The sequence below is a fragment of the Geotrypetes seraphini genome, chromosome 11 (assembly GCF_902459505.1).
Source record: "Geotrypetes seraphini chromosome 11, aGeoSer1.1, whole genome shotgun sequence".
NCBI lineage: Eukaryota > Metazoa > Chordata > Amphibia > Gymnophiona > Dermophiidae > Geotrypetes > Geotrypetes seraphini.
Window position 1 is genome coordinate 11,795,291 of NC_047094.1, and position 24,662 is coordinate 11,819,952.

A 24,662-nucleotide genomic window follows, 5' to 3' on the forward strand; every position below is an offset into this window, starting at 1 on the left:
TGCTGCAAGACTAAGTCTAGGTTGTCCCACCTCCCGCCCTTTTCCCTCATCTAGAAATGCCTCTTTTGCTCTAGGCCAGGGGTAGGGAACTCCGATCCGCGAGAGCTGTATTCCAGTCGGGGTTTCAGGATTTCCCCAATGCATATGCATTGAAAGCAGTGCATGCAAATAGATCTCATGCATATGCATTGGGGACATCCTGAAAACCCAAATGGAATACAGCTCTCGAGGACCGGCGTTCCCTACCTCTGCTCTAGGCATTTAGAGGCAGGGGACAGGCCTAAGCTGGTTTTAGATACATCTAAAACCAACTTTGATTATCGGTACTTGGACGATCTGGCTTTTTGATCATGCAAGTACCGATTTAGACCACTTTTTTGATGTTTGTTTATTTTTTATTATGAGCCCCATACTGTACAAGTCTGCCCAGTACTGACCTTAGTTATTCAATATTTTACTATTTTCTGATTCTAGATCCTCTGTGTTCGTCCCATGGTTTGTTTGTTTTTTAACTCTGGTCCCCATTTTCCTCTCCACCACCTCTCTCGGAAGTGCATTGCAGGCATCCACCACCCTCTCTAAAGGATTTCCTTACATGGCTCTTGAGTCTACTACCCCTTAACCTCAAATTATGTCCTCTGGTTTTACCATTTTCCTTTCTCTTACTAGACCAAGTGTAAGGGAATGTCCCAATTGTAGGATGGATTCAAAGCTTAAGGTTCCTCCTGTCACTTTCTTCTTAGTCCTTATTCATTTTCACTCTCAGCATGTACACATTTATCGAAGAGTGGGATTTTTCCAGGACTTGGGAAGAAATTGAATTTCATGGGCCTTTACACAATGACTCGGATACAGATAGTGTGCTCCAACTCTTTGCTGAAATTACAATCAAAACAATTACTGTGTTGAGGTACTGTCAGATATGTGACTTCCTTGTAATTGGCAAGGCTATGAGTGACTTTCTGTTACTGTGTAGGTGGAACCTGCAGCGAGGTAGCTTCTGGGTCAGGGTGACGGATTTATGCTCACCTTGTTGCTGCTGCCAACTGCCCAAAGACTGAATTACAGTGGCCAGAGAGGAGGTGGGGGGAGGGGGGGGGTCAGGAGAGCTGGCTAAACCCAGACAGACTCCCATATTTTAAAAATACTATCTAGACACCTAGACAGTCCTCTAGAAAGAGGACATGTCCAGGTTTTCCTGGACATAGGGCATCCTAGGATTAGGTAGATATTCCCCATTGGTTTCTGTTACTCATAGGAACATAGAAGCATAGAAAGTAAAGGCAGCTAAAGACCATGTGGCCCATCCATGCCATCTATTAACCCTTCCTGTCTTTTAGAGATCCTCTACTACAGGAGTGTCAAAGTCCCTCCTTGAGGGCCGCAATCCAGTTGGGTTTTCAGGATTTCCCCAATGAATATGCATGAGATCTACTTGTATGCACTGCTTTCATTGTATGCTAATAGATCTCATGCATATTCATTGGGGAAATCCTGAAAACCAGACTGGATTGCAGCCCTTGAGGAGGGACTTTGACACCCCTGCTCTACTACCTCTACTGTGAGATCATTCCATATATCCACAAACTTTTCCATGAAGAAGTGTTTGCCCAGACTACTTCTGAATCTCTTTTCTGCTTCATCCTATGTCCCTTCATTCTAGAGCTTCCTTTCGATGGAAAGACTCATCTCCTGTGTCTTTATTCCCCATAGGTATTTAAATGTTTCTATCATAGTGCTGTAGTAAAGGGGAGGGGTGCCGGCATCTCTCCCTCCTACTTCTTCAAACTCTTCCCCCATACCTCTAGCTCTTTGCCGACATGAGCAGCAGCTCCAACCAGCTGCTCGCACCAACCTCCGCTCTCCTACGTCCAGGAAGTGACATCAAAGGAAGAGCCGAGGCTGGCATGGGCAGCCAGTTGCAGATGTTGCAGGTGACTGAGAAGTTAGAGGTATGAGGGAAGGGGTATACATGTGATTGGGGGGGGGGGGGACGATGCACATCCCACCCTCAGTATGCCACTGCTCTGTCATATCTCCCTCTCTTCCTTCCCAGAGTATATATTGAGATCTTTGTCTGTCCCCCATACACTTATGCCCAAGACCACTGACCCTTTTAGTAGCCATGCTTTGGACCAATTCTATCCTGTTTTATATCTTTTGAAAGTGTGGTTTTCAGAATTGCATACAATACTGTAAAGGAGGCAGCACAGAAAAAAACAAAAGTCTTCCTTGCAAGCCCAACAGACAATTACCAATACAACGTTGCATATAAAAGATCATGCATACCTGATTACTAAAACAATAAAAATATTGGGAGTCACACTAGATACACACTTGACAATGGTGGAACACACGAACATAGTAGTAAAAAAATGTTTCCTGACACTGTGGAAATTAAGGTCCATCAAAAAATATTTTGACCCTCTATCATTTAGACTACTAGTGCAATCACTAGTGCTTTCAACACTGGACTACTGCAATATTGTTTATATGGGTATACCCAAAAAAACTGTAAGAAAACTTAGGATTGTCCAAAACACAGCGGTCCGCTTGATATTTGGATTAAAAAAGAGCGACCATGTTAGCCCCTACTACCGACTGCTTCACTGGCTGCCAATGGAGGCACGAATAATATTCAAGTTCTCTTGCATATGTTTCAAGCTGGTTTGGGGACTAGCTCCTACCTACCTGCTTCCTCACTTCACTCTATACAGTCCTATGAGACAAACCAGAAACAGCAACCTATTTGCATACCCAAGCATTACCGGCTGCAAATACAAAACCTTCCTGGATATAACTTTTATGTACCAAGCTAACAAACAACACTGGTTTGACAGCTACATAAATGGAGCAAGACTGACATATAATGCCTTTAGAAAAGCCATAAAAACTGCCTTATTCAACAGAATTGTCACCTTAAAAAGTATCAACACCTAACACTACATATGTCCTCTCCTGCTTTCAAGTCTGAAATGTCTAACATTATATTTTGCTGCCTTTTTAAGACTCTGCTTGCTGTATTTCTCTGCCTTTTGTAAGATTCTATATGCTCTTTGTAAGATTCTATCCCAGACCTTTTGTAAGATTCTATATGCTTTTTGTAAGTTTCTATATACTGTATCCCAGACTTCAACATATTGTAACTCGCTGACTGTCCAGCTCTCTTCAGTGTGAACCGCCTAGAAGTCTCACGACTATGGCGGTATAGAAGAATAAAGTTATTATTATTATTATTATTATATAGAGAGGCATCATCACCTCCTTTTCCCTATGCATCCTGTACCTGATGCTAACCCTCCTCTATGATTTGAAATGGCAACAGTTAACTATTATGTGTTTAAGGCAGCAAAATACAATCTTTTAAAACAGAGCATTCTTTTTGCATAGCTGCTGTTACCTCGCATTTTCAAAGAAAACAATGATATGGTGCTATTTTTTTTTTCCTATGCCACACTTTGGCTCTTGTAGCTAAATGAAGAAGTGCTGAGGCAGCCACATACCCACTATATTTTGTGCACCTATTTTTCATGCTTAAAACACTGAATTACATGCAAAAGTTATAGAATATCGCCAGTTACAAAGGCACTAATTTGGCATTAACAATCAATTAGAGTTAATTTGCATTAATTTGCAATTACACAAGTAACTGCTCTTATTAGTCTTTATTCTGTAACATAAGTGTAGGGGGTGTAGCCAGACACTCAGTGGGTGGGCATGACTAAACGTTCCCTCCTCCCAGTCCTGGCATTCCTTCTTTCCCCCCACGCCTAAGGTGACTGGGGGGGCTACTTAACTCCTGACACTCCCCCCCCTCACTACCTTCAAATCCTTTAAGTCAGGGGTCTCCAACCTTTTGGCTTCCCTGGGCCACATTGGCTGAAAAAATGTTTCTGGGGCCACGCAAACGCTGCAGCAAGACGGAGGAGGAAGCCGGCAAGATGGTAAACACCCGGGGGTAGCAGAGGAAAACACTGCATCGCCCTCAACTGGGGCCGCACAAAATACTTCACGGGGTTGCAGGTTGGACACCCCTGCTTTAGCTTTTCACCAGCAGTGAGCAGCAATCCATTCCCCCTGTCTGCACTTAATTTGAGCCTACCCTCTGATGCAACTTCCTGGTCCCTCAAACAGGAAGTTGCATCGGAGGGACGCCTTGAAGTAAGGGCAGGCAGGGGTAATGTGCTGGTGCAGAACTAAAGGATTTGAAGTGGGGGTGGTGAGTGGAGTTAAACCTCCTTGATCTCCTAGAGGGAGAGATGCTGGGAGTCTTTGCTGCTGTGCCATTGCTCGGTGGGCCCGAGTCCAAAGTGGTTAGGTCTATGCCCACCTATGGCTATGCAATTTCTTTAATATGTAGTTTCTAGGAGTGTGGAGGTGGGGGTATGGGCGGGTTAAAGGTGTGTCTAGCACTTACACACACAGGTTATAGAATGCTATCAATTGTATGCCTAATTCACAGTAGTTTGGTGTGGGCATTTTATAGCAGCCATTAAGCTACTAGACAGGTCTCCCTTAGAGGTCTGAACGGGGATTGCAGGGGTCCTGTGGGAATCCCCCCTAACCCATGGACTCTCACAGGGACCCCCTTCTGGCCCACGGGACTCCCACGGGGATGGAAAGCTTTGGAAGCAGGGTTCATCCATATAATATAATGGACACATCAGCCTTAGTAAAAGAGGGGGTTTAAGTTAATTACCTGAACAGAAAACAAAAAAAGGTTTCCACCAAAGAGATTCCACAAGGAAAACAGCAAAAGAAACTGTGGAATTGATGATCCTGTCAGAAGTAATTGCTGCTTTTTATGGGGACGGGCGGGGATGGAGGTAATTCCTTGCGGGGATGGGTGGGGACGGAGAGGATCCTGGCGGGGATGGGTGGGATTTCTGTCCCCGCGCAACTCTCTAGTCTCCCTCTATATGCACGGTATTGGAATTTGTGAATTCAGTTATTCGTGAGTCTCCACATCTTACTTCAGAAGCCCTGGTGGTGCAGCGGTGAAACAGGGCAGAAGCGATCTTCTAGGTGCCTGCCTTGTGCAGATCTGTGATCAAAAATGGTTCCTGCAGTCTCCTGCGGGAACTTGAGGCAGCTGTTCTTGATAGCAGGAGTGAAGGAAAAGCATTCCTGCCCTGCATCACTGCTAGCGCACCAAGGCTTTAAAGGTAAGCCTTGGCAAGATCTGGAAGCTGTGAGGAAGTCTGGGGGGGGGGAGGGGTGGAGCACTTAAAGTTCAAGTGTTTTTTTTTTTTAATATTCACACGGGAGCTATGCCCCTAACCCCCACAAATATGAAGGGAGATGCAATTGTTTATACCAAAATTTAAGTACATAACTGGACTTCTGGTATTCTATAATGGCAATTATTTGTGTAATTGCGGTGTGTACACTTTAGGTGACCTCTTTAGAATTTTCCCCTTAGGGCTGCATGCTAGGATGAGTATTTCCTTACCATGGTGCAGGAACAGCACAGGGGTGAGAGCAGTGACCCAAGAACAGAGAAACCAGAACTCCTCTGACCTCATAGAAACTAAACCTTCCGAGACGAGGAACTGCCTGAGACTGACCTTGAGTTAATGCTCAAGCTAAACTAGCCTACATCCACTGATGCAGTTGCCTCTTTTTTTTTTTTTTTTTTCTCCTTGTTTTAAGTTTGTTTTGCTTATAAGTTGTTGCTTGCTTTGTTATCCAGGTGATATTCACTATAAAAAATCCCTAATGTTGCTGTTTCCGACAAATATTGCTCTAGAAATGAGCCTTTAATATGACTGCAATGCATCTCATTTTCTAAAAACCTTATCAAAAGGTGCCACATGGTGCTGTAATTATACTTTGAATGGAGTAGGGTAGGGTTCTGAAAAGTGTCTGATGGCAGATAACCCTTCCTTACTTTTTTTTCCAGTTGCGTGTGCCAAGTACTATGCTACGCTACCTGGCTTTTAACTCCAGCGAGCGGGGACAATGACTTCCCCCGCACCCCCCCAGGGTACAGTGAAATGCTGGATTACAGAGCTCAATGCAGTCGTTGCCTAGCTGTTAAATTATTTAGGACACCTATGTAATTCAAACCTCAACTTTATTGTGCAGCGAGATGCTTTTTTTTTTTAAAAGATGGTCCTTTTAGTTTCCAATAAGGAAACGGGAATCTTTCTCCCTCAACTAACTTCAAACAGTTCAGTGGATTACACTCTAATTTGTCATTGATAACTGACCCCTAAATCACATTTCTTATATATATATATGATTTAGAGGTCAGTTATCAATGACAAATTAGAGTGTAATCCACTGAACTGTTTGAAGTTAGTTGAGGGAGAAAGATTCCCGTTTCCTTATATATACTAGACATCCAAAGAAACATGACAGCAGATAAAGGACAAATGGCCCAGCTGTAGCATCCACTATCTCCTCCTCTTTTAAGAGATCCCATGTGCCTGTCCCATACTTTCTTGAATTCAGACAGTCTTTGTCTCCAACACTTCTACCAGGAGACTATTCCACACATCTATCATTCTCGCTGTAAAAAAAAAAAAATATTTCCTTAGATTTCTTCCAAGTCTTTCACCTCTTATGTCCTCTCACGCTGGAGTTTTCTTTCAACGGAAAAACTTGCATCGTGTGTATTTATGCCACACAGATATTTAAATGTGTATCATATCTCCCTTCTTCTGTCTTCCCCAGAGTGGATAGTGGTTGCCGCAGATGCTAGTCTGACAGGATTTGGGGGGGTGGGGCAGTGACTTGGTCCTTAGTGCACACATTTTCCAAACATTATAGACTGGATGTGGTGGCATGTGCCAAGGCTTCCTTTTGGGGCATTGGTTATTGCAGGGGTAGTGGTGGTGGCTTCCCATGTAAGGACTGCTTTGCTACATCCCACTCATCTCTGGATTCATCTGCTGCTGGCACTAGGGAAAGAAAAACTATGTCTTATCTGATTTAATTTTATTTCCTTTAGATGCAGCAGAGTAAGCCAGAGCCCTGCCCTGAATTTCTGCTGTATTTTGAGGTGTTAGCTTGGGAGTTCAGAAGAGGTGGTTCTCTCTGTCGTGGTAGTTGAGGTTTATGTTCTAGTTGCGATGTAGGGGGCAGGAGTATTTTTTTTCTCTCCTAGTTATCCAGTTCTTAATGCTTTGGCAAAAGTGTACAAGTTGGCCAGGAGGCTTTCCTTCTAATAAGATAGAATTCAACTTGGTACTCTATCTTCACTTCCTGGTAAATGGTTCTAGATGTAGGGGATTTTTGCTGTGCAAATTACCTCCACATTAAAAAAAAAAAAATGTTCACTGACAAGAAAACAGAACTCACACAGTTGTGCCTTATTGGTAATGCATGAGCAAGGATTAGCTCAGGCATGGACAAGAATGGAGAAGTTTGAGAAGAAAAAAAGCTGGACTCCTCAACCTTTGTCCCAACTCCTTCTCCCCCACACTATGGCTATCTGGTTCTGAGCAGTTCCTGTTAACTGTATCCATGACATCCTGTTTGTCTGTCTTGTCTGTTTTACATTATAAGCTCTTTTGAGCAGGGACTTTTACTCTTTGTGACTATGCAGTGCTGTATGTGTCTGGTAGTGCTATAGAAATAATTAATAGTAGAAGTAGCAGCAGTCGGGGTGTGCCTAGGCTCAACCAATGCTCCTCTTTGTTTCTGGATGGAATCTCTCTGGACCAATACTAATTCCTGTTCCAAGGAGGTGTCCTGGAAAATGGTGGCAGTTGGGTCTTAGGGGTGCTGGAGGTAGACTTGCCAAAGGAGGAATTGCCTTCCTTCCTGGGCAGTATTGTTGTATTTGTCCAACTGACATCTAGCAGTGGAGCCATAGTTTGTTGGACATTGACCCAGATCAGGTAACTATTATTGGTCCAGGGAACCAGCAGCAGGCAGGATCTCCGAGTGAGTGAAAGAATCCCTGTGCTGGTTGCTTGAGCCTATGGTGCTCTGAATCGGACAGCATCAGCGATTGAGTGGGTACTAGGCCCATGAGTCTTATAGCACAGCTGTGGGTTTTTTTGTTTGTTGTTTTTGCTGCTGCATCGAATTGTTACTCCACCCTTGAACCGAAATGAAGATTCTGTGCTAAAGGGAAAGTGAAAAACTGCACCAAAATTCAGCATGGGTTTTTAAACTGAGAGAATTGCAGCTTTGGTATATTTACATGTCTAGTGGGCTAACTTAGCATGATGGTTTTACTGTGGATTTGGTTAAAATCCTTACTACGGCAAAAGCGAGGTTCATGTGGGAAAATTTAAGAACATAAGAATTGGCAATCTAAGGCCCAGCTCACCTCACCTTTGCTATTAGTGTCTTTGGTTGATTAGAAACATGATTGCAGATAAAGGCTAAATGGCCCATCCACTCTGCCCAACTGCAACATCCATTATCTCTTTTCCCTAAGAGATCCCATGTACCTCTCTCATGCCTTCTTAAATTCAGAGACAGATTTTGTCTTTACTGCCTCTACTGGACACTTAATCCACCCTTTTCTGTAAAAAAAAAAAAAATCCTTAAATTATGCCTGAGCTTATCGTCTCATAACTTCAGCCTATGCCTTCTCATGCCGGAGTTTTCCTTCATTTGAAAAAGGTTCATGTCCTGTACCTATCATAGCCCCTTGCTGCTGCCTTCCTTCCAGAGTATATATATATATATATTGAGGTCTCCAAGTCTGTCCTTATATGCTTTATGACAAAGACCACTAACCAATTTTTGAGCAGCCCTCTGGACTGACTTTATCCTATTTAAATCATTTTGCAGATGCAGTCTCTAGAATTGCACATAGTATTTCAAATGGGGCCTGCCAAGAGCCTTATACAATGACACTATCACCTCCTTTTTCCTACTGGTCATTCTTCTGCCTATGCACTCAAGCATCCGTCTGGCTCGGACCATCACCTTTTCTACTTGTTTTGCCATCTTGAAGTTGTCAGAAACAATCACTCCCAAGAGTACTATATTGTTTCTCGCCTAGGACCAGAACTGCTGGGTTTCCCAGTTTTGGAAGAGCAATTTTAGGCTAGTCTTAGCTTTCAGACCATTTCTTACTGGTGGATTATGGTACATGTAGCTAAAGGAGCCAACAGAATGGGGGTGCTAAACCAAATGAAAATCTACCCCTCCTTGGATACAGTCAAAGAGTTTGCTCAAAATTGAGGGTGCTCAAGCAGTCAGTGTTGGGTTCTATTGCTTATAGCACTATTTCATATACTTCTCTATATTTGATCCTTTGGGCATCATTCATTAAAGAAGGTATGCTTTTAAAAAAAAAAAATTAGCAGTGGAGAAAAAGACTCGCAAACCTGTGACAGCACCTTATCTCAAGTAAGCCAAGCTGTCCTGATTACTATTATTGGCTTAAAAATACTCCACTCACTAATCACATAACTCATCTCCAGCTGAAAGTGAGACCCACTATGTCCACAAACTTGTTACTTAACTGATGACACCAGTCTCTCTGGCCAAACTCTTCACTACTTAATCCAATGATATGACAAGTTATCAGAACCAACCACAGAGCAGTTCTCAAAACAGTTTTCCAAACATCCTCAGGTGCCTTGTTTTGCTGAATTTTTTTTTTGGGCTGCTTCAGGGGAACACCACTCGGTTGTATCATAGACTCACGGTGGCTTGGAGTAGCGGTGTACCTTAAAAAGGCGTTATGAATCTTTCTGGTTTTGTGTCAGAGCTTCCAGCTGATGCATTTTCAGTGACTCAAAACCATCTAGTTAATTAAAAAAAAAAAATGTATGCCATTCAGACCTCTGATGGAGACCATATGGCCACACAGTGTTCAATTGAAATATGTACATGTATTGCTGCTCTTTCTGATGTACTTTGCATTTCACATTACCTCGATGCTGGGCGAGGAGAATAGAATCTATTACTGTACATTTAAGATCAGTAAATGAATGGCTCCTTTCAATGCAATGAAGCCCCAAAAAGTCTACTCCTCTTTCATGTTGACTGTTATACCAGGTGCTCAAGCATCTGAGTTTTTAATGGATGCATGGTGTGTTCTATATCGTTCAATTGATAAGGACAACTCAAATTATAAATCACATGTGTGGCAATACATGAGCTTAAACTCTTCAATGTTATTGTCTTCTGTGGAATTTGCATGATTCTGTCCTACCCTAATACAACATGAAGCACATTGTCCGCATTTAAAATGGATGATCTACATCAATGTTCACGGTGGGCAATGGTTAATTATTATAAGAAAGAAATTATTCCTCAAGGACTTTGTCTTGATAGAGAACCTTGGTTCTTCTGTGATGAATATTCTGATTCCTAAATAAGCATCTACCTCACTATCCAACAAACTTCTTACGTCATTGTTAGGTAATTTCTCTTCTGTAACCCGTATATACTGATATTCTCCACTGTATCCTGTTATCACTTGATTCTCTGCTATGTAATTCTTTTGGAAAAATCCAGATATCTTATAATTGAATCCTCTACCACACCATGTAAAGTACATGAATCACTGTTATGTAATTCTCTAGGTAATCATTGTTACGTAATTATCTCGGTAATGTCCAGATCTCTTCTAATTTGTAATCCGCCTAGAACCGCAATAGAAATCACTAATGTAATGTAATGATGCTGTAATCATTAAAAAGTGGGATTCTCATATTTTAAATCAATGCTCCCTGGCCTTATATAGATGGTGCAGGAGAAAATTAAAAAGTAAATGTCACAAATTGAGGTTCAAGTGGAATAGAGTTACCAGGTGTCTAGATTTACCTGAACAGATTCTTTTTTTAGAAGGCTGTTTCGGTGCCTGGATGGATTTTTAAAAAGCAGCAGTTTGTCCAGTTTGGGGCCACATCTGGAGGGCCTCTGAACATGTGTGGGTGTGATATGATGTCATGCATATGTGTTTCCCACTAAGGATGGCACTGTTTATCACTGTAGATTTGTAGTAGGGTTCAAAACTAGAATCTCAACTATATGTTTTACACTAGTACCAGTGTAATTAACATGTTGCAACACACACTCGTAATGCACTTAATATGTTATATAAACGAATGTGGCTTCAGGCACACCTCCTCCACCCTCAATAATGGTTTATATCCGGTGGGAATATTAGTGTATCATTATCCTCATTGACCTACATTCTTTTATCATATCTTATGTTTCTTTTAAATTTTTTATTTTTTTTTAACATTATTAGGTGCTAGAAGTTGTTTTTTTTTTTTGTAAAAATATTAGTTAAATCTTATGATGAATTTCATACTCAACTTAAATTCATCATGCTCTCGCACTACTGGGACTAGATGATCCGACATGTTTCGCAAAATATTTGCTTTATCAAGGATCCCCTAGAGCCGTTGTGTGCTCCACCTTACTCGCTTTCCACCACTCTCTGGGTGAAGAAGTTTGTAAGGAATCTATCCCCTTTCAACTTTAGAGAGCGCCCTCTCGTTCTCCCTACCTTGGGAGAGTGTGAACAGTCTGTCTTTATCTACTAAGTCTATTCCCTTCACTATTTTGAGGAGACATGATCGAAACATTCAAAAGACTGAAGGGAATAGACTTAATAGATAAAGACAGACTGTTCACACTCTCCAAGGTAGGGAGAACGAGAGGGCGCACTCTAAAGTTGAAAGGGGATAAATTCCCTACAACCGTAAAGAATCAGTGTAGGGAAAAATACCCTCCAGGGTTTCAAGATTAAGCTGGACAAATTCCTGCTACACTGGAATGTACACAGGTGAGGCTGGACTCATTTTAGAGCACTGGTCTTTGACATGGGGGCCGCGTGAGCGGACTGCTGGGCATGATGGACCACTGGTCTGACTCGGCAGCGGCAATTCTTATGTTCTTAAAGGCCCTACAGACAAGGCTCCATGCTCGAGAAGAGGTGGTTTGTTTTTTTTTTTTTTTTGGGGGTGGGGGGGTGGGCACTGAGCCTGACTTAGGTGGAATGGGGTGGGGCTAAGTGTCTGGATTTTAGATCTGGTAACCCTAGAGTGGAAGAGCTAAAAGCCTAGAATGTAGGGTTACCATATGGTGCCAGAAAAAGGAGGACGGATTAAGACATCTTGGTTTTACTTACATTGAAAACAATGGAAGTAAGGATGACAGATTGAGATACTGTATCTTGTATTTTTGCTGGAGCTATGGTAACCTTAAGAACTGGGGACTATGCCTACTAAAAAATTCATGTAAATTGTTCTGAGCTCCCCTGGGAGAATGGTATAGAAAACTGAATAAATAAAGAGACTGCTTTGGGATGTAAAAAAAAGTTTCACTCCTGGTGCTGGGTAACTTGGCATCATTTCTAAAATTTCTTAACCACCTATAACAAAGCGGTTTACAAATTAAAACATTCACAATGGTTCAGAGGATAACATAAACTAAATCTTAAGTTTGTCTACCGCATCATCTCCATAAAGATAGAGCTCGGCACGGTTTACAGGTAATTCAATAAATGAGGGAAGGACATAATAAGAAATTAGAGGTTATGAAGAGGATAGCTAGCTTTACATTTTCAATAGATAGCTTTACATTTTGGAGAAAAGCCAGGTTTTCAGATGCTTTCGGAATAATTGGAATGAGCCGAGGTTCCGCAGCGGGGCAGGGAGGTTGTTCCAAAGCTCAGTGAATTTGAAGAAAAGGGATTTCCCTAATTTACCTGCATACATGATGCCAGGATAGTGGGATTAGGGGAGGAAGATTGCCATGTAGGATCTTGAAAATTAGGCAGGTACATTTACAGTGAATCCTAGAAATCACCGGAAGCCAGTGAAGTTTTGACAGAAGCGGGGAAACATGATTGAATTTGCTTTTTGTGAAGATCAACCTAGCCACAGTGTTCTGGATCTGCTGAAGTTTTTGAAGATTTTTCTTGGTTAGACTTAGATAGATGGAATTACAATAGTCCAGTCTGGAAAGAATGATTGATTGTACAAAGACAGCAAAATGTTGTTGGCGAAAGCAGGATCTCACTTTCCTCAGCATGTGAAGACTAAAAAAAAAATTTTTTTTTTACCAGAGAGTTGAGATTAAAGTAAAGTGTAGAGTCAATAATCATGCCCAAAACTTTGCTTGAGAATTTGATCTGCAGTGAGTGGAATGAGCATGGGTAACTGCAGATATCTTATAATTGAATCCTCTACCACCCCATGTAAAGTACATGAATCACTGTTATGTAATTCTCTAGGTAATCATTGTTACGTAATTCTCTCGGTAATGTCCAGATCTCTTCTAATTTGTAATCTGCCTAGAACCGCAAGGCAGAGGCGGAATAGAAATCACTAATGTAATGTAACTGATCTAATTTTGGGCCAAGCCAGAGTAGTTTTGTTTTGGACTCATTCAGCTTCATTTGTACAGAGAGGGCCCAGGATTGGAGTTTCGTTATGCAAGGTGTTATAGTTTCGATGAGATACATAAAGTACATTCAAAACACCACTCAAAGTAGCAGAAAACCTGCAGCAAAGTGACATATTAGTATTATCAATCTTCAGTAATTGTAAAGCACAAAGCTTTTAACAATAACGAATTGGAAGAAGTGGGATAGCTTAAATTGTACATTCTGATGGGAATCCTTCTGTTATAGTTTTAAAATGGAACATTTCATGGCCATACAGCAGGGACGTTACCGGCATTTTATGGATGTTTGGGAGCCATTGGCTAAATTTTGTAAGGAATGATAACTGGTTTTATTTCATTGACCTGTTGACCTACACATCCAGGGTGGGGTGAAGGGAGCTGCACTGGAATTTGATTCAGGGAATTTATGGATAGTTTCTTGAAGGTTTTTATTTTATTTGAATATTAGGTGGGAGGGTGGGGGGAAACACATAATTGTACATTAATGTCTGAAAAGTTTATGGTGCTTTTCTTGTAATAGTATAAATATATGAATTACTTGTTGCAGAATTGTAGTTTGAAAATTCAATTTAGAAAAAAAGTCTTATTAGACTGGTTCCAAAGTGGAGGCCCCACCGGGTTACCAATATCGATTTAGTAGGCGGCCTAAAACGTCCCTAACCGTTTCTTTGTGTCTCTCAGCCTGTTCAATAAAGTTAGGAGGGGGAGGGGGGGGGGAAGCCCGTCGTCGGCCGGCGCGCGCTTCCTGCAATGGGCGGGTCTCGCCGCTGGCGGCGCGTGACGTCGAGCGTGCTCTACGAGGGGTGGGTGGGGAGGGAGGGGGGTGTGGCGAGCGCGGCGTCGTCCAGTCGCGGTCGGGGGAAAGTGCTGAAGGGAACTGAGGCGAGGAATTCGCTCGGGGATTTCTCGCTCTTTTTTTTTTTTTTTTCTTCCTCTCTCTCCTCCTCCTCCCGGAACATTTTTTCTTTTTTTTTCTTTCGCCGTCCGGAGCTTGACCCATCCCCCCCTCCCTCCCTTTCCTACCGTTTCCTCATTCTTAGTCGGGCTCGGAGGAGGAGGGAGGGGGGACCCCGCTGGCGAGAAAGAAAGAGGCACGCGCGGGACTGAGCGGAGGGGCGGGCGGGGCTTTTCCTGACGTGGTGCCGCGTCCCTTCGCAGCCGTGGCCTTGCGGGGGGGCGGGGAGGGATGTCGAATCCCGGCGGTCGGAGGAACGGCTCCAGCATCAAGATTCGCCTGACAGGTAAGCGCCGCCTCTGGCCCGGGACTTTGCTGCTCACTTTGCCTCGCGCCGCTGCCGGAGTTGCCCCCCTCGCGCTCGGCTTTTCTCGCCTCGGTGCAGAACATTGAGGAAGGGGGGGGAGGGGAGGGGAAGGTGCTGACCGGGGCGCGTTTCTGCTGTTCGCACCGAGATTTCCTTGCCGAATAGTGAGCCTCCGTGTGTGGACGGCGGCGCGCATGCGCGGGAGGAGGGTTGGCCGCTTCCTGCCCAACAGTGGGGCCTGCCTGGGAGGCTGCAGTAGACGGACCGTCTGGGCGGCTCTGCGGGAGTCCCCGGTGCGTCTGCTTTTGTGCTTTCCTTTAAGGAAATGGGGGGAGGGGGGGCTGAATCCGCCTGACCGTAGCGTAGCCCCTCACTTGCACTCGCAGAGGGACGTTTGCATGCTAAGGAAAGAGAGTTCTTGCAATGGGGCGTGTGAACTTTGCAAGATGAGATATCGGCTCTCTTCAAAGTAATGCATTGGGGTGGTTAGGTGCGAAATACAGTAAAACCTTGGATTGCAAGTGTCTTTGTGCAAGACAACCAAAAACATTTTGTTAAATTTTAACTTGATGTACAAGCAAGGTCTTCCAATACAAGTACCTACATCACAACTGAGCCGATGGTTCTTCTCTCTCTCTGACACTGCAGGAGTGTAGTGACTCTTCTAAACAAGCAAGGTCTTGCAATACCAGTACATACAGTATTTTGTATTAAAGTTTTGGGGTTGTAGAGTTTCCATTATTTCTTATGGACAAATTCGCTTTGATGTGAGTGTTTCGGATTACAAGCATGTTTTCAGAATGAATTATGCTTGCAAACCAAGGTTTTGCTGCATTGCTGTTGCTCACAAGGAGAAATTGTCTAAAGTGTTGGAGTGTAAAGAGTAATGGCGCTGCTAGATATACAGTGGTACCTTGGAATCTGAACTTAATCTGTTCCAGAACCCTGTTCGAGTTCCAAGACAGTTTTTCCCATTGAAAATAATAGAAACTGGATTAATCTGTTCCTTGGTCCCACAAACGCACATTTTCCAATAAGTTTAACAGAGGCAGCAAGATCGGCAACTGCAAGCGGTGCTCAGCCCAAAGCTTCCCTCCCAGGAAGCTTTGGGCTGAGCACGGCTTGCAGTTCCTGTACGTTCAGATTCCAGGGCAAAAGTTAATTAAAAAGAAAGTTTGGATTCCAAGTTGTTCGAGTTCTGGGGTGTTCGGATGTCGAGGTACCACTGTATACTGCATTTGTGACTTAAAGGCAAGACAGGCTTCGGGAAATTTATTAAAGTACGGTGAAAAGCAGCAATGCTGGGAAGAGAGAGGCTGTAAGATGTTTAAATGAGAAGGAATTTTGATAGTTAGAAAGTTGTGTAGAAATGGTTTTAAATGAACCCAGGGGTAGACTTGCACTGTCTGTGTCGCGTATATGGCCATTTAGTTGAGGATGGGCTGGGATGGTTTACATGAGCAGGAGTAAGCTTCGACGGAGACTCCAGGAGATGCTCATTACCGGGCATAGCTCTGGGTTTCTGGCCCAGAGATATCTAAGAAAAAGAACAATTTAAATTAAATCATTGAATTATAGAGAGTGTATTTTTGGGCAGACTGCTTTCAACTCTAACTCCCACTCACTGCTGTCAGATACCTATACCCACTGTGCAATTTCCTCTACCATAATCTCCCCAACCCTGAATGTCCTGTCTAAATTAGATTGTAAGCGCTTCTGAGCAGGGTCTATCTATTGCAGGGGTGCCCACACTTTTTTGGCTTATGAGCTGCTTTTAAAATGACCGTCAAAATGATCTACTAACAATAAAAATACTAAACATATACTCCCTCTTTTACTAAGGCGTGCTAGCTGATTTAGCGCCCGCTAAGTGCTATGTTCATGTTAGCATTTAGCACACCTAAGTAAAAGACCCCCATATTTATATATTTATATATATATATATACACACACCGAGTGCACCTCTTCTGACCTCCAGATCTCGTTTCATTCCCTAACCAACATCTCTCTCTGTCCATCCAGGAGTCCAACTTTTCTTCTTCTCTCCTCCACCCCTATTGGCAACATGTCTCCGTCTCTCTCCCTCCTCTGTTATGATCTTGCATATCTCTGTTCTTCCTCAGGGTCTGTCCCCCTCTGTCTCTTCTGTCTGCACCTCCCATAGTCCAGCATCTGCCTCCTGTCTTTCCCCTTTGGTTCAAGCCTCTCTCTGTCTTTCTTCTGCAACCTTCCCCGCCCAATGCCCAGCATTTGTGTTCTTCTTTCTTCCAGGTCTTTCTCTGCGTCTCTCTCTCCTTCCTTCCTCCCTTCCTGGTCCAGAATCTTTCCACCTCTCTTCAGGCTTTCTATCTCTCTTCCCTCTATACACCCCCAAGTCCAACATCTGCCCCCTCTCTTCTGCCTCCCCTTTGTTTCAGGTTTCTCCCTCTCTCTTCCTTCTGCTAACATTTTGAGTCCTCCCACCTTTGATCTAGCTCTTTCTATCTCTCTCACTCTCTTTGTCATCCCCTTCTCCAGGGCCTGACATCTCTCTCTCCTCGATTCAGGGTGTTTCCCCCTCTAACCCCTCAAGTAGTCCAGCATCTGCCCTGTTTTCCACCTCCCTTTTGGTTCAAGTCTGCTTTCCCGCCCCTCAGTCCAAATCCAGCATCTCTAAGGCATCCACCATCCTGCCGGAGCCCTTGCGATGGGCACAGCCTTACCCCGACGTGCAGGGCCTTACCGCCGCTGCTTTCCGCACACAGTGACTGTCAGGACCTCAGACCTCTTGATTACATCTGTCCTCGCTTCCCGTTCTTCCCCCTGGGCCTAACTACCACAGTTGAAAGTTAATTACGGCAGCCTGCAGAGCGAACCTAACAGGCTGCCATCGGCCTCTGTAGCACGTTCCCTCTGCCACGGTCCCGCACCTCCTCTGACGTCAGGGCGGGACTGTGGCAGAGGGAACATGCTGCAGAGGCTGACTGCAGCCTACTAAGTTCGCTCTACTGGCTGCAGTAATTAACTTTAAAGGTGAGACAGTGACCTTAGTGAAATCCGGAGGGCGCTGAAGGGGAAGCGTGTCATTTGAGCAAGACAGCTGGACGCTCGATGCTAGGGAGAACACTGGCTCTGCGATGTACCAGCGTTGCTTTTGCGATCGACAGGTAGATCGCGATCGACGTTTTGGGCACTCCTGGTCTTTTGTATGTTAAAATGTACAGTACTGTGTATGCCTTTCAGCGCTATAGAAATAATAAATAGTTGTAGTAGTATGTTACTATGTACAGTAGTACCTTGGATTACGAGTATAATCCGTTCCAGGAGCATGCTCGTAATCCAAAATGCTCGTTTATCAAAGCGAGTTTCCCCATAGGAAATAATGGAAACTCGCTTTGATGCGTTCCCCCCCCCCCCCCCCGAGAACCGGCATTGCTCCCCTCGAAGGCCCCCCCTGCGATCCGCATCCCCCCGCCACGATCCGACCCACCCGCCACGATTGGGCACCCCCCCGCCACGATCCGACCCCCCCTCGACACGATTGGGCACCCCCCCGACACGATCCGACATCCCCCGACACAATTGGGCATCCCCCGCCACTTCTTACCCTCATCTGGGCACTCTTGAAGATCGGCCTCCTCGTCTGCTGGGCCTTGAGCAAATGCCCAGCAGAAGGAAAACACTGCATCACCCTTGACCGGGGTCACACAAAATACTTCACGGGGCCGCAGGTTGGACACCCCGGTTTTACATGGTTAACATTTCTGTTCACAGGCAGATAAATGAACAATGCCAATACGCATTTTTGGTTTGTAGAGGAAATGCTTAAATATGAATGAGTCTGAATGTAATTGTTTTTGAATCAGATCTTGCCAATTGAAAACTTAGACATGAAGGAGAGCACTTACCCTTTAAAGTCTGTTAAATGTAAAAAGTGAGCTACCATTTCTGCATCTGAGAATTGATTTTTTTTTTCTTCTGCTTATGCATTTTTAAAACAGTGTAATGCAGTGCTTAGTGATTTATCTTTATTTTAACTTTGAAGTGCTTGTATAAACATTTTTGTTGGGAGTTTCAGGGCTGACATGGACTATTTCTGTAGCTTTTTTAAACATTTGTTAACAACTTAACATTTCTTAAGCAATAGGTATAGAAACATTTTGTCACCTAATGCCCATCTCCTGTTAAATTAAACCCTCCTTGGTATGACTGATGATCAGTTGAGTTAAATGTTAGCAGTAAGTACTGTAAAATTGAAAAATGTATTTGTTTTTACACTTAGCTTACCTATACATTTATTATGGATTCCAGCAGAATTAATTCATGATTAGTAATTGTCTTGGCAGATTTTCTTTTGCCAGTCAGAGAACTATTGCTGTGACTTTTTTTAATAAAAAGAATCTCTGCATGATTTCTTCACGATAGCTTGTGTTCTGCTGTTGTACTTTACAGTTGAGTGCCCATGTGCAGTGATGATCGTGCAGGATAATCAATGTTGCATTCATCAATAGACTGATGAGTTGTGTAGGAAACAAGTAGAAAGAAGGGGTGACAGTGAATGATCATCTCTATATTATAGTTGAAAATTGTATTATCCCAGGACAAGCAGGCAGCATATTCTTAACGCATGGGTGACATCACCGACGGAGCCCCGGTACGGACCTTTTTAACTAGAAAGTTCTAGTTGGCCGCACCGCGCATGCGCGAGTGCCTTCCCGCCCGACGGAGGAGAGCGTGGTCCCCAGTTTCTTCGTTTCCGCGGAGCGAAGAAGACGCATGTGTTTTCAACGGCCGTTGAAAAACTACTTTTTGCCTTCCCGCTCGCGTATTTTCTCACTTTTTTCCTTTTTTCTTATCGGATTCCCTTTATTTTTGTTTTCAAAAAAAAACTCGTCGAGTTTTCTTTATTTTTTCAGGCCGGCCCCGGCGGAGCCTGTTGCCACCATACAGGCCTCCGGATTCAATTTTGCGGAGGCCGTGTTTCCCTTCATGCCCCCTCAACCGGGTTTTAAGAAGTGCCAGCGGTGTGCACGCCCGATCTCCCTCACCGACCCACACAATTGGTGCCTCCAGTGCTTGGGTCCAGAGCATCGGGCTGACACCTGCACCCGCTGTGCTACGCTTAAAAAGCGTACTTTGAAAAATCGGCAGATCCAGCAAAATATTTTGTTTGGTACCGGATCTGCCATGGAACCGGCTGCGACGTCGACGGCACCACAAAAGTCGGCACCGACGACATCGACACCACCGGACCCTTCCTCGGGGTCGTTGGGCCCAGGTAAGCTGGCTAAGAAGCCTCCCACTTCCCTTGAGCGCCCTCCGACCACGGTTGCGACACCAGCCCTCCCGGCGCCGCACCGGCCCCGCAAACGCTCCGCTCCGATCTCGGTGAGTGCCTCATCATTGGCCTCCTCATTGCCGGAGCGTAGAGCGGCACCTATGGTACCGAAGAAGAAAAAAGCGGTACCGGTGCCTCCCCTGGACGACCGCATCGCGGCCATACTCCAAACACAGTTACAGGAGCAGCTGCAACAACAGCTCCAACAACTGTTGCCGGCGTTGCTGGCACCGCACCTTCCGGTACAGGACCGGTCCGAGCCTCACACTGTCCCATCGGTGTCGACCCCCTCGGTACCGATTAATACTTCCATGCTGGTGCTCTTGGCAGAAACACCTACAGTACGTACCCGTGATGCTGCCGATCCTGTCCGGTCCCAGGAACGACATCGGTCTTCCTCACCCGGTACCGCCTCGGTGCGCTCAGGCAAATCTCTTTCAAAGACCCGCCATGCCGAGCCCTCCACACCGATGTCCAAACGTACGCACCCCGACGTTAGGGACCCAGATTTGTGGGAAAACTCCCCTCACGGTACCGAGGAGGACGCTTCATCAACCGATGAAGAACCCTCCATGACCGACACCGTCTCCAAACCAGAGCAATCCTCTTTCTCCAAATTCCTTAGGGAGATGTCAGCTCTTTCCATTCCCTTGGAGTCCGACTCTAAAAAGTCTCAGGCTTTCCTCGATGCCCTAGACTTTGAGCAACCTCCCAAAGAATTTCTGAAGTTGCCCGTCCACGACATCTTACGGGAAACTTTCTATAAAAACTGGGAAGCTCCCCTCACGGTTCCTGGAGCCCCTCGTAAATTGGATAGCTTGTACCGGGTTATTCCAATCCCAGGGTTTGATAAACCTCAATTGCCCCACGAGTCCCTCCTGGTGGAATCTACTTTGAAAAAATCTCAGGGTTCCAGTGTATATGCTTCCACCCCTCCTGGCAGAGAGGGAAAAACCATGGATAAATTTGGTAAGCGCCTTTTCCAAAATGCCATGTTAGCCAATAGAGCCAACAACTACACCTTCCACTTCTCCTTCTACATGAAGCATCTGGTGCAACAGCTCTCCTCCTTACAGACCTTCCTGAACGTAAGGTCCCTCTTTTCCAGCAACATATTTCCAGCCTCCTCCAACTCAGGAAATTCATGGTTCGCTCCATCTACGACTCATTTGAGCTGACCTCTCGCGCATCTGCCCTGGCGGTGGCCATGCGACGTTTGGCATGGCTGAGAGTCTCTGACCTGGACATTAACCACCAGGACCGCCTGGCTAACGCACCTTGTCTGGGTGATGAACTCTTCGGAGAGTCCCTGGACTCAACAACCCAGAAACTCTCAGCACATGAGACCAGGTGGGACACTCTGATTAAACCTAAAAAGAAGACTCCACCTGCTCGCACCTACAGACAGCAGTCTTCATACCAGCGCAGGTTCTCGGCCAGACCTCTCAACCCGCCTCAACAGCAGCCTCGCCGACCTCGTCAACAGCATCAATCTCAGGCTCGCTCACAGTCTCACCAAACCTGCCAAGCATCTCCCTCCGTCAAAACCATCTCAGCCCTTTTGACTTTTTCCTCCAGGGCATAGCCAGTCTCCCATCATCATTGCCTCTTCCTCAGCCTATCGGAGGTCGCCTCCAAATCTTCCTCAGCCGTTGGGAGGTCATCACATCAGACCAATGGGTCCTCAACATCATTCGCCACGGCTACTCTCTCAACTTCCAGACTCTTCCACCAGACAATCCTCCCGTAGAGTCTGCTTCTCACTCCTCCCAAACCCCCCTCCTCCTGAGGGAGGTCCAATCCCTCCTTCTTCTCAATGCCATCGAAGAGGTGCCTCTGGACCAAAGGGGTTAGGGATTCTACTCCCGCTACTTCCTGGTTCCCATGAAGACAGGAGACCTTCGTCCCATCCTCGATCTCAGGGACCTCAACAAGTGTCTGGTCAAGGAGAAGTTCAGAATGCTTTCCCTTGCCACGCTTTACCCTCTTCTCTCTCAACACGACTGGCTATGTTCCCTGGACCTCAAAGAGGCCTACACTCACATCCCAATCAATCCGACTTCACGTCGCTACCTACGGTTTCAGATACAGCACCGTCACTATCAGTACAAAGTGCTACCTTTTGGCCTCCCTTCATCGCCCAGGGTGTTCACCAAGTGCCTTATTGTGGTGGCTGCCTTCCTCAAGTCTCACAACCTCCAGGTGTTCCCCTACTTGGACGATTGGTTAATGAAAGCACCTACGTCTCCACTGGTGCTACAAGCCACTCATCACACCATCTCTTTCCTCCATCTCCTGGGGTTCGAGATCAACTACCCCCAAGTCGCATCTGCTTCCCACACAGCGACTTCAGTTCATTGGAGCAGTTCTCGACACCACACTAATGAGGGCGTTTCTCCCCTCCGATCGTCAACGGACCCTGCTCCACCTCTGTCGTCAGGTGCTCCTTCATCACTCCATTCCTGCCCGACAGATGATGGTCCTCCTGGGCCACATGGCCTCGATGGTCCATGTGCTTCCTCTGGCGCGACTCCACCTCAGGACACCTCAATGGACTCTTGCCAACCATTGGTCACAGACCACGGATCTTCTTTCTCATCCCATCTCTGTGACATCGTCTCTTCAGCAATCTCTTCAATGGTGGTTGAACTCCTCAAATCTTTCCAGGTGGTCTACTCTTTCATCTACCCCCTCACTCCATGATCATAACCACGGATGCCTCCCCCTATGCGTGGGGAGCTCACCTGGGAGATCTACGCACCCAGGGACTCTGGACCCCTCAGGAGCGTCAACATCACATCAATTTCCTGGAACTCAGAGCCATGTTCTATGCTCTCAAGGCCTTCCAGCACCTTCTCTGCCCTCAGGTCCTTCTCCTGTGCACAGACAATCAAGTCGCCATGTACTACATAAACAAGCAAGGCGGCACCGGATCTCGCCTCCTTTGTCAGGAGGCTCTCGGCATCTGGACCTGGGCCACGGCCCGCAATCTCTTCCTCAAGGCTGTCTATATCCAGGGCGAACAGAACTCCCTGGCCGACAATCTCAGCCGCATCCTTCAACCTCACGAGTGGACTCTGGACCCTTCAACACTCCACACCATCTTTGCTCGCTGGGGCACTCCACAGGTGGACCTCTTTGCAGCGCCTCACAACCATCAGCTACCCCAGTTCTGTTCCAGACTCTTCTCTCCTCATCGTCTGACCCCAGATGCATTCCTGCTCGACTGGACGGATCGGTTCCTCTATGCCTTTCCTCCACTACCTCTGATGTTGCGGACGTTATCCAAACTCCGCAGGGACAGGGCCACCATGATTCTCATCGCTCCTCGGTGGCCTCGCCAACACTGGTTCTCCCTCCTGCTTCAGCTCAGCTCCAGTGAGCCCATTCCTCTTCCTGTGTTTCCTACTCTACTTACGCAGCAACGTCAGTCTCTACTGCATCCCAATCTGTCTTCGCTCCACCTGACAGCTTGGTTTCTCTCAGGCTGACCTCTCCAGAGAATCTGTCTCAGCCTGTCCGTCGCATTTTGGATGCCTCCAGGAAACCGGCCACCCTCCAATGTTACCATCAGAAGTGGACCAGGTTCTCCTCTTGGTGTCTACTGCGTCATCACGATCCCACCTCATTAGCGGTGGAAACTGTACTGGACTATTTGCTCTCTCTGTCCGATGCTGGCCTCAAGTCTACCTCAATCAGAGTCCACCTCAGTGCCATCACTGCGTTTCATGAGCCTATCCTCGGAAAACCTCTCATGGCTCATCCACTGGTTTCCCGGTTCATGAGAGGCCTCTTCAATGTCAAACCACCTCTGAAGCCTCCTCCTGTCGTCTGGGACCTGAATGTGGTTTTATCAGCCCTCATGAAACCCCCTTTTGAGCCTCTTGCCACAACTTCGCTCAAACTTCTAACATGGAAGGTGCTTTTCCTCATTGCCATCACCTCTGCCAGGAGGGTTAGTGAGCTGCATGCACTGGTCGCCGATCCACCGTTCACTGTTTTTCACCAGATCTCGGCTTTTCACCTCAACCAGTCCATTGTGTTGCCTGTCTTTTTCCCTAAACCCCATTCTCATCCTGGGGAACAGGCGTTGCACACGCTGGATTGTAAGCGTGCCCTTGCATACTATCTTGACCGTACCAGGGCTCACCGCTCGTCCCCTCAGCTCTTTCTGACCTTCGATCCTAACCGTCTAGGTCGTCCTGTCTCTAAACGGACGCTTTCCAATTGGCTTGCTGCCTGTATTGCGTTCTGTTATGCTCGGGCTGGTCTCTCACTGGAAGGTGCTGTCACGGCCCACAGGGTCAGAGCTATGGCTGCTTCTGTGGCTTTCCTCCGTTCCACGCCCATCGAGGAAATCTGCAAGGCTGCCACTTGGTCCTCAGTTCACACGTTCACTACTCACTACTGTCTGGATGCCTTCTCCAGACGGGATGGACACTTCGGCCAATCTGTGTTACAAAATTTATTTTCCTAATGGCCAACCATCCCTCCTCCCTCTCTGTTAGCTTGGAGGTCACCCATGCGTTAAGAATATGCTGCCTGCTTGTCCTGGGATAAAGCACAGTTACTTACCGTAACAGGTGTTATCCAGGGACAGCAGGCAGATATTCTTACGTCCCACCCTCCTCCCCGGGTTGGCTTCTTAGCTGGCTTATCTTAACTGGGGACCACGCTCTCCTCCGTCGGGCGGGAAGGCATTCGCGCATGCGCGGTGCGGCCAACTAGAACTTTCTAGTTAAAAA

General features: G+C 45.9%; 1 protein-coding gene across 2 annotated transcripts in view; it reads left to right on the top strand.

The window, feature by feature from the left end:
• Positions 1 to 14,241: 14,241 nt before the first annotated feature.
• SMURF1 (SMAD specific E3 ubiquitin protein ligase 1) overlaps positions 14,242 to 24,662 on the top strand; it is a 131,442-nt gene continuing 121,021 nt past the window's right edge. The window contains exon 1 of one of the 2 annotated variants that reach the window (XM_033963567.1): positions 14,242 to 14,579. In XM_033963567.1, the coding sequence (XP_033819458.1) occupies positions 14,525 to 14,579 (55 nt within the window). In that variant the 5' untranslated portion in view covers positions 14,242 to 14,524. The remainder of the gene's footprint in view (positions 14,580 to 24,662) is intronic. The other variant, XM_033963566.1, reaches the window with a different exon arrangement.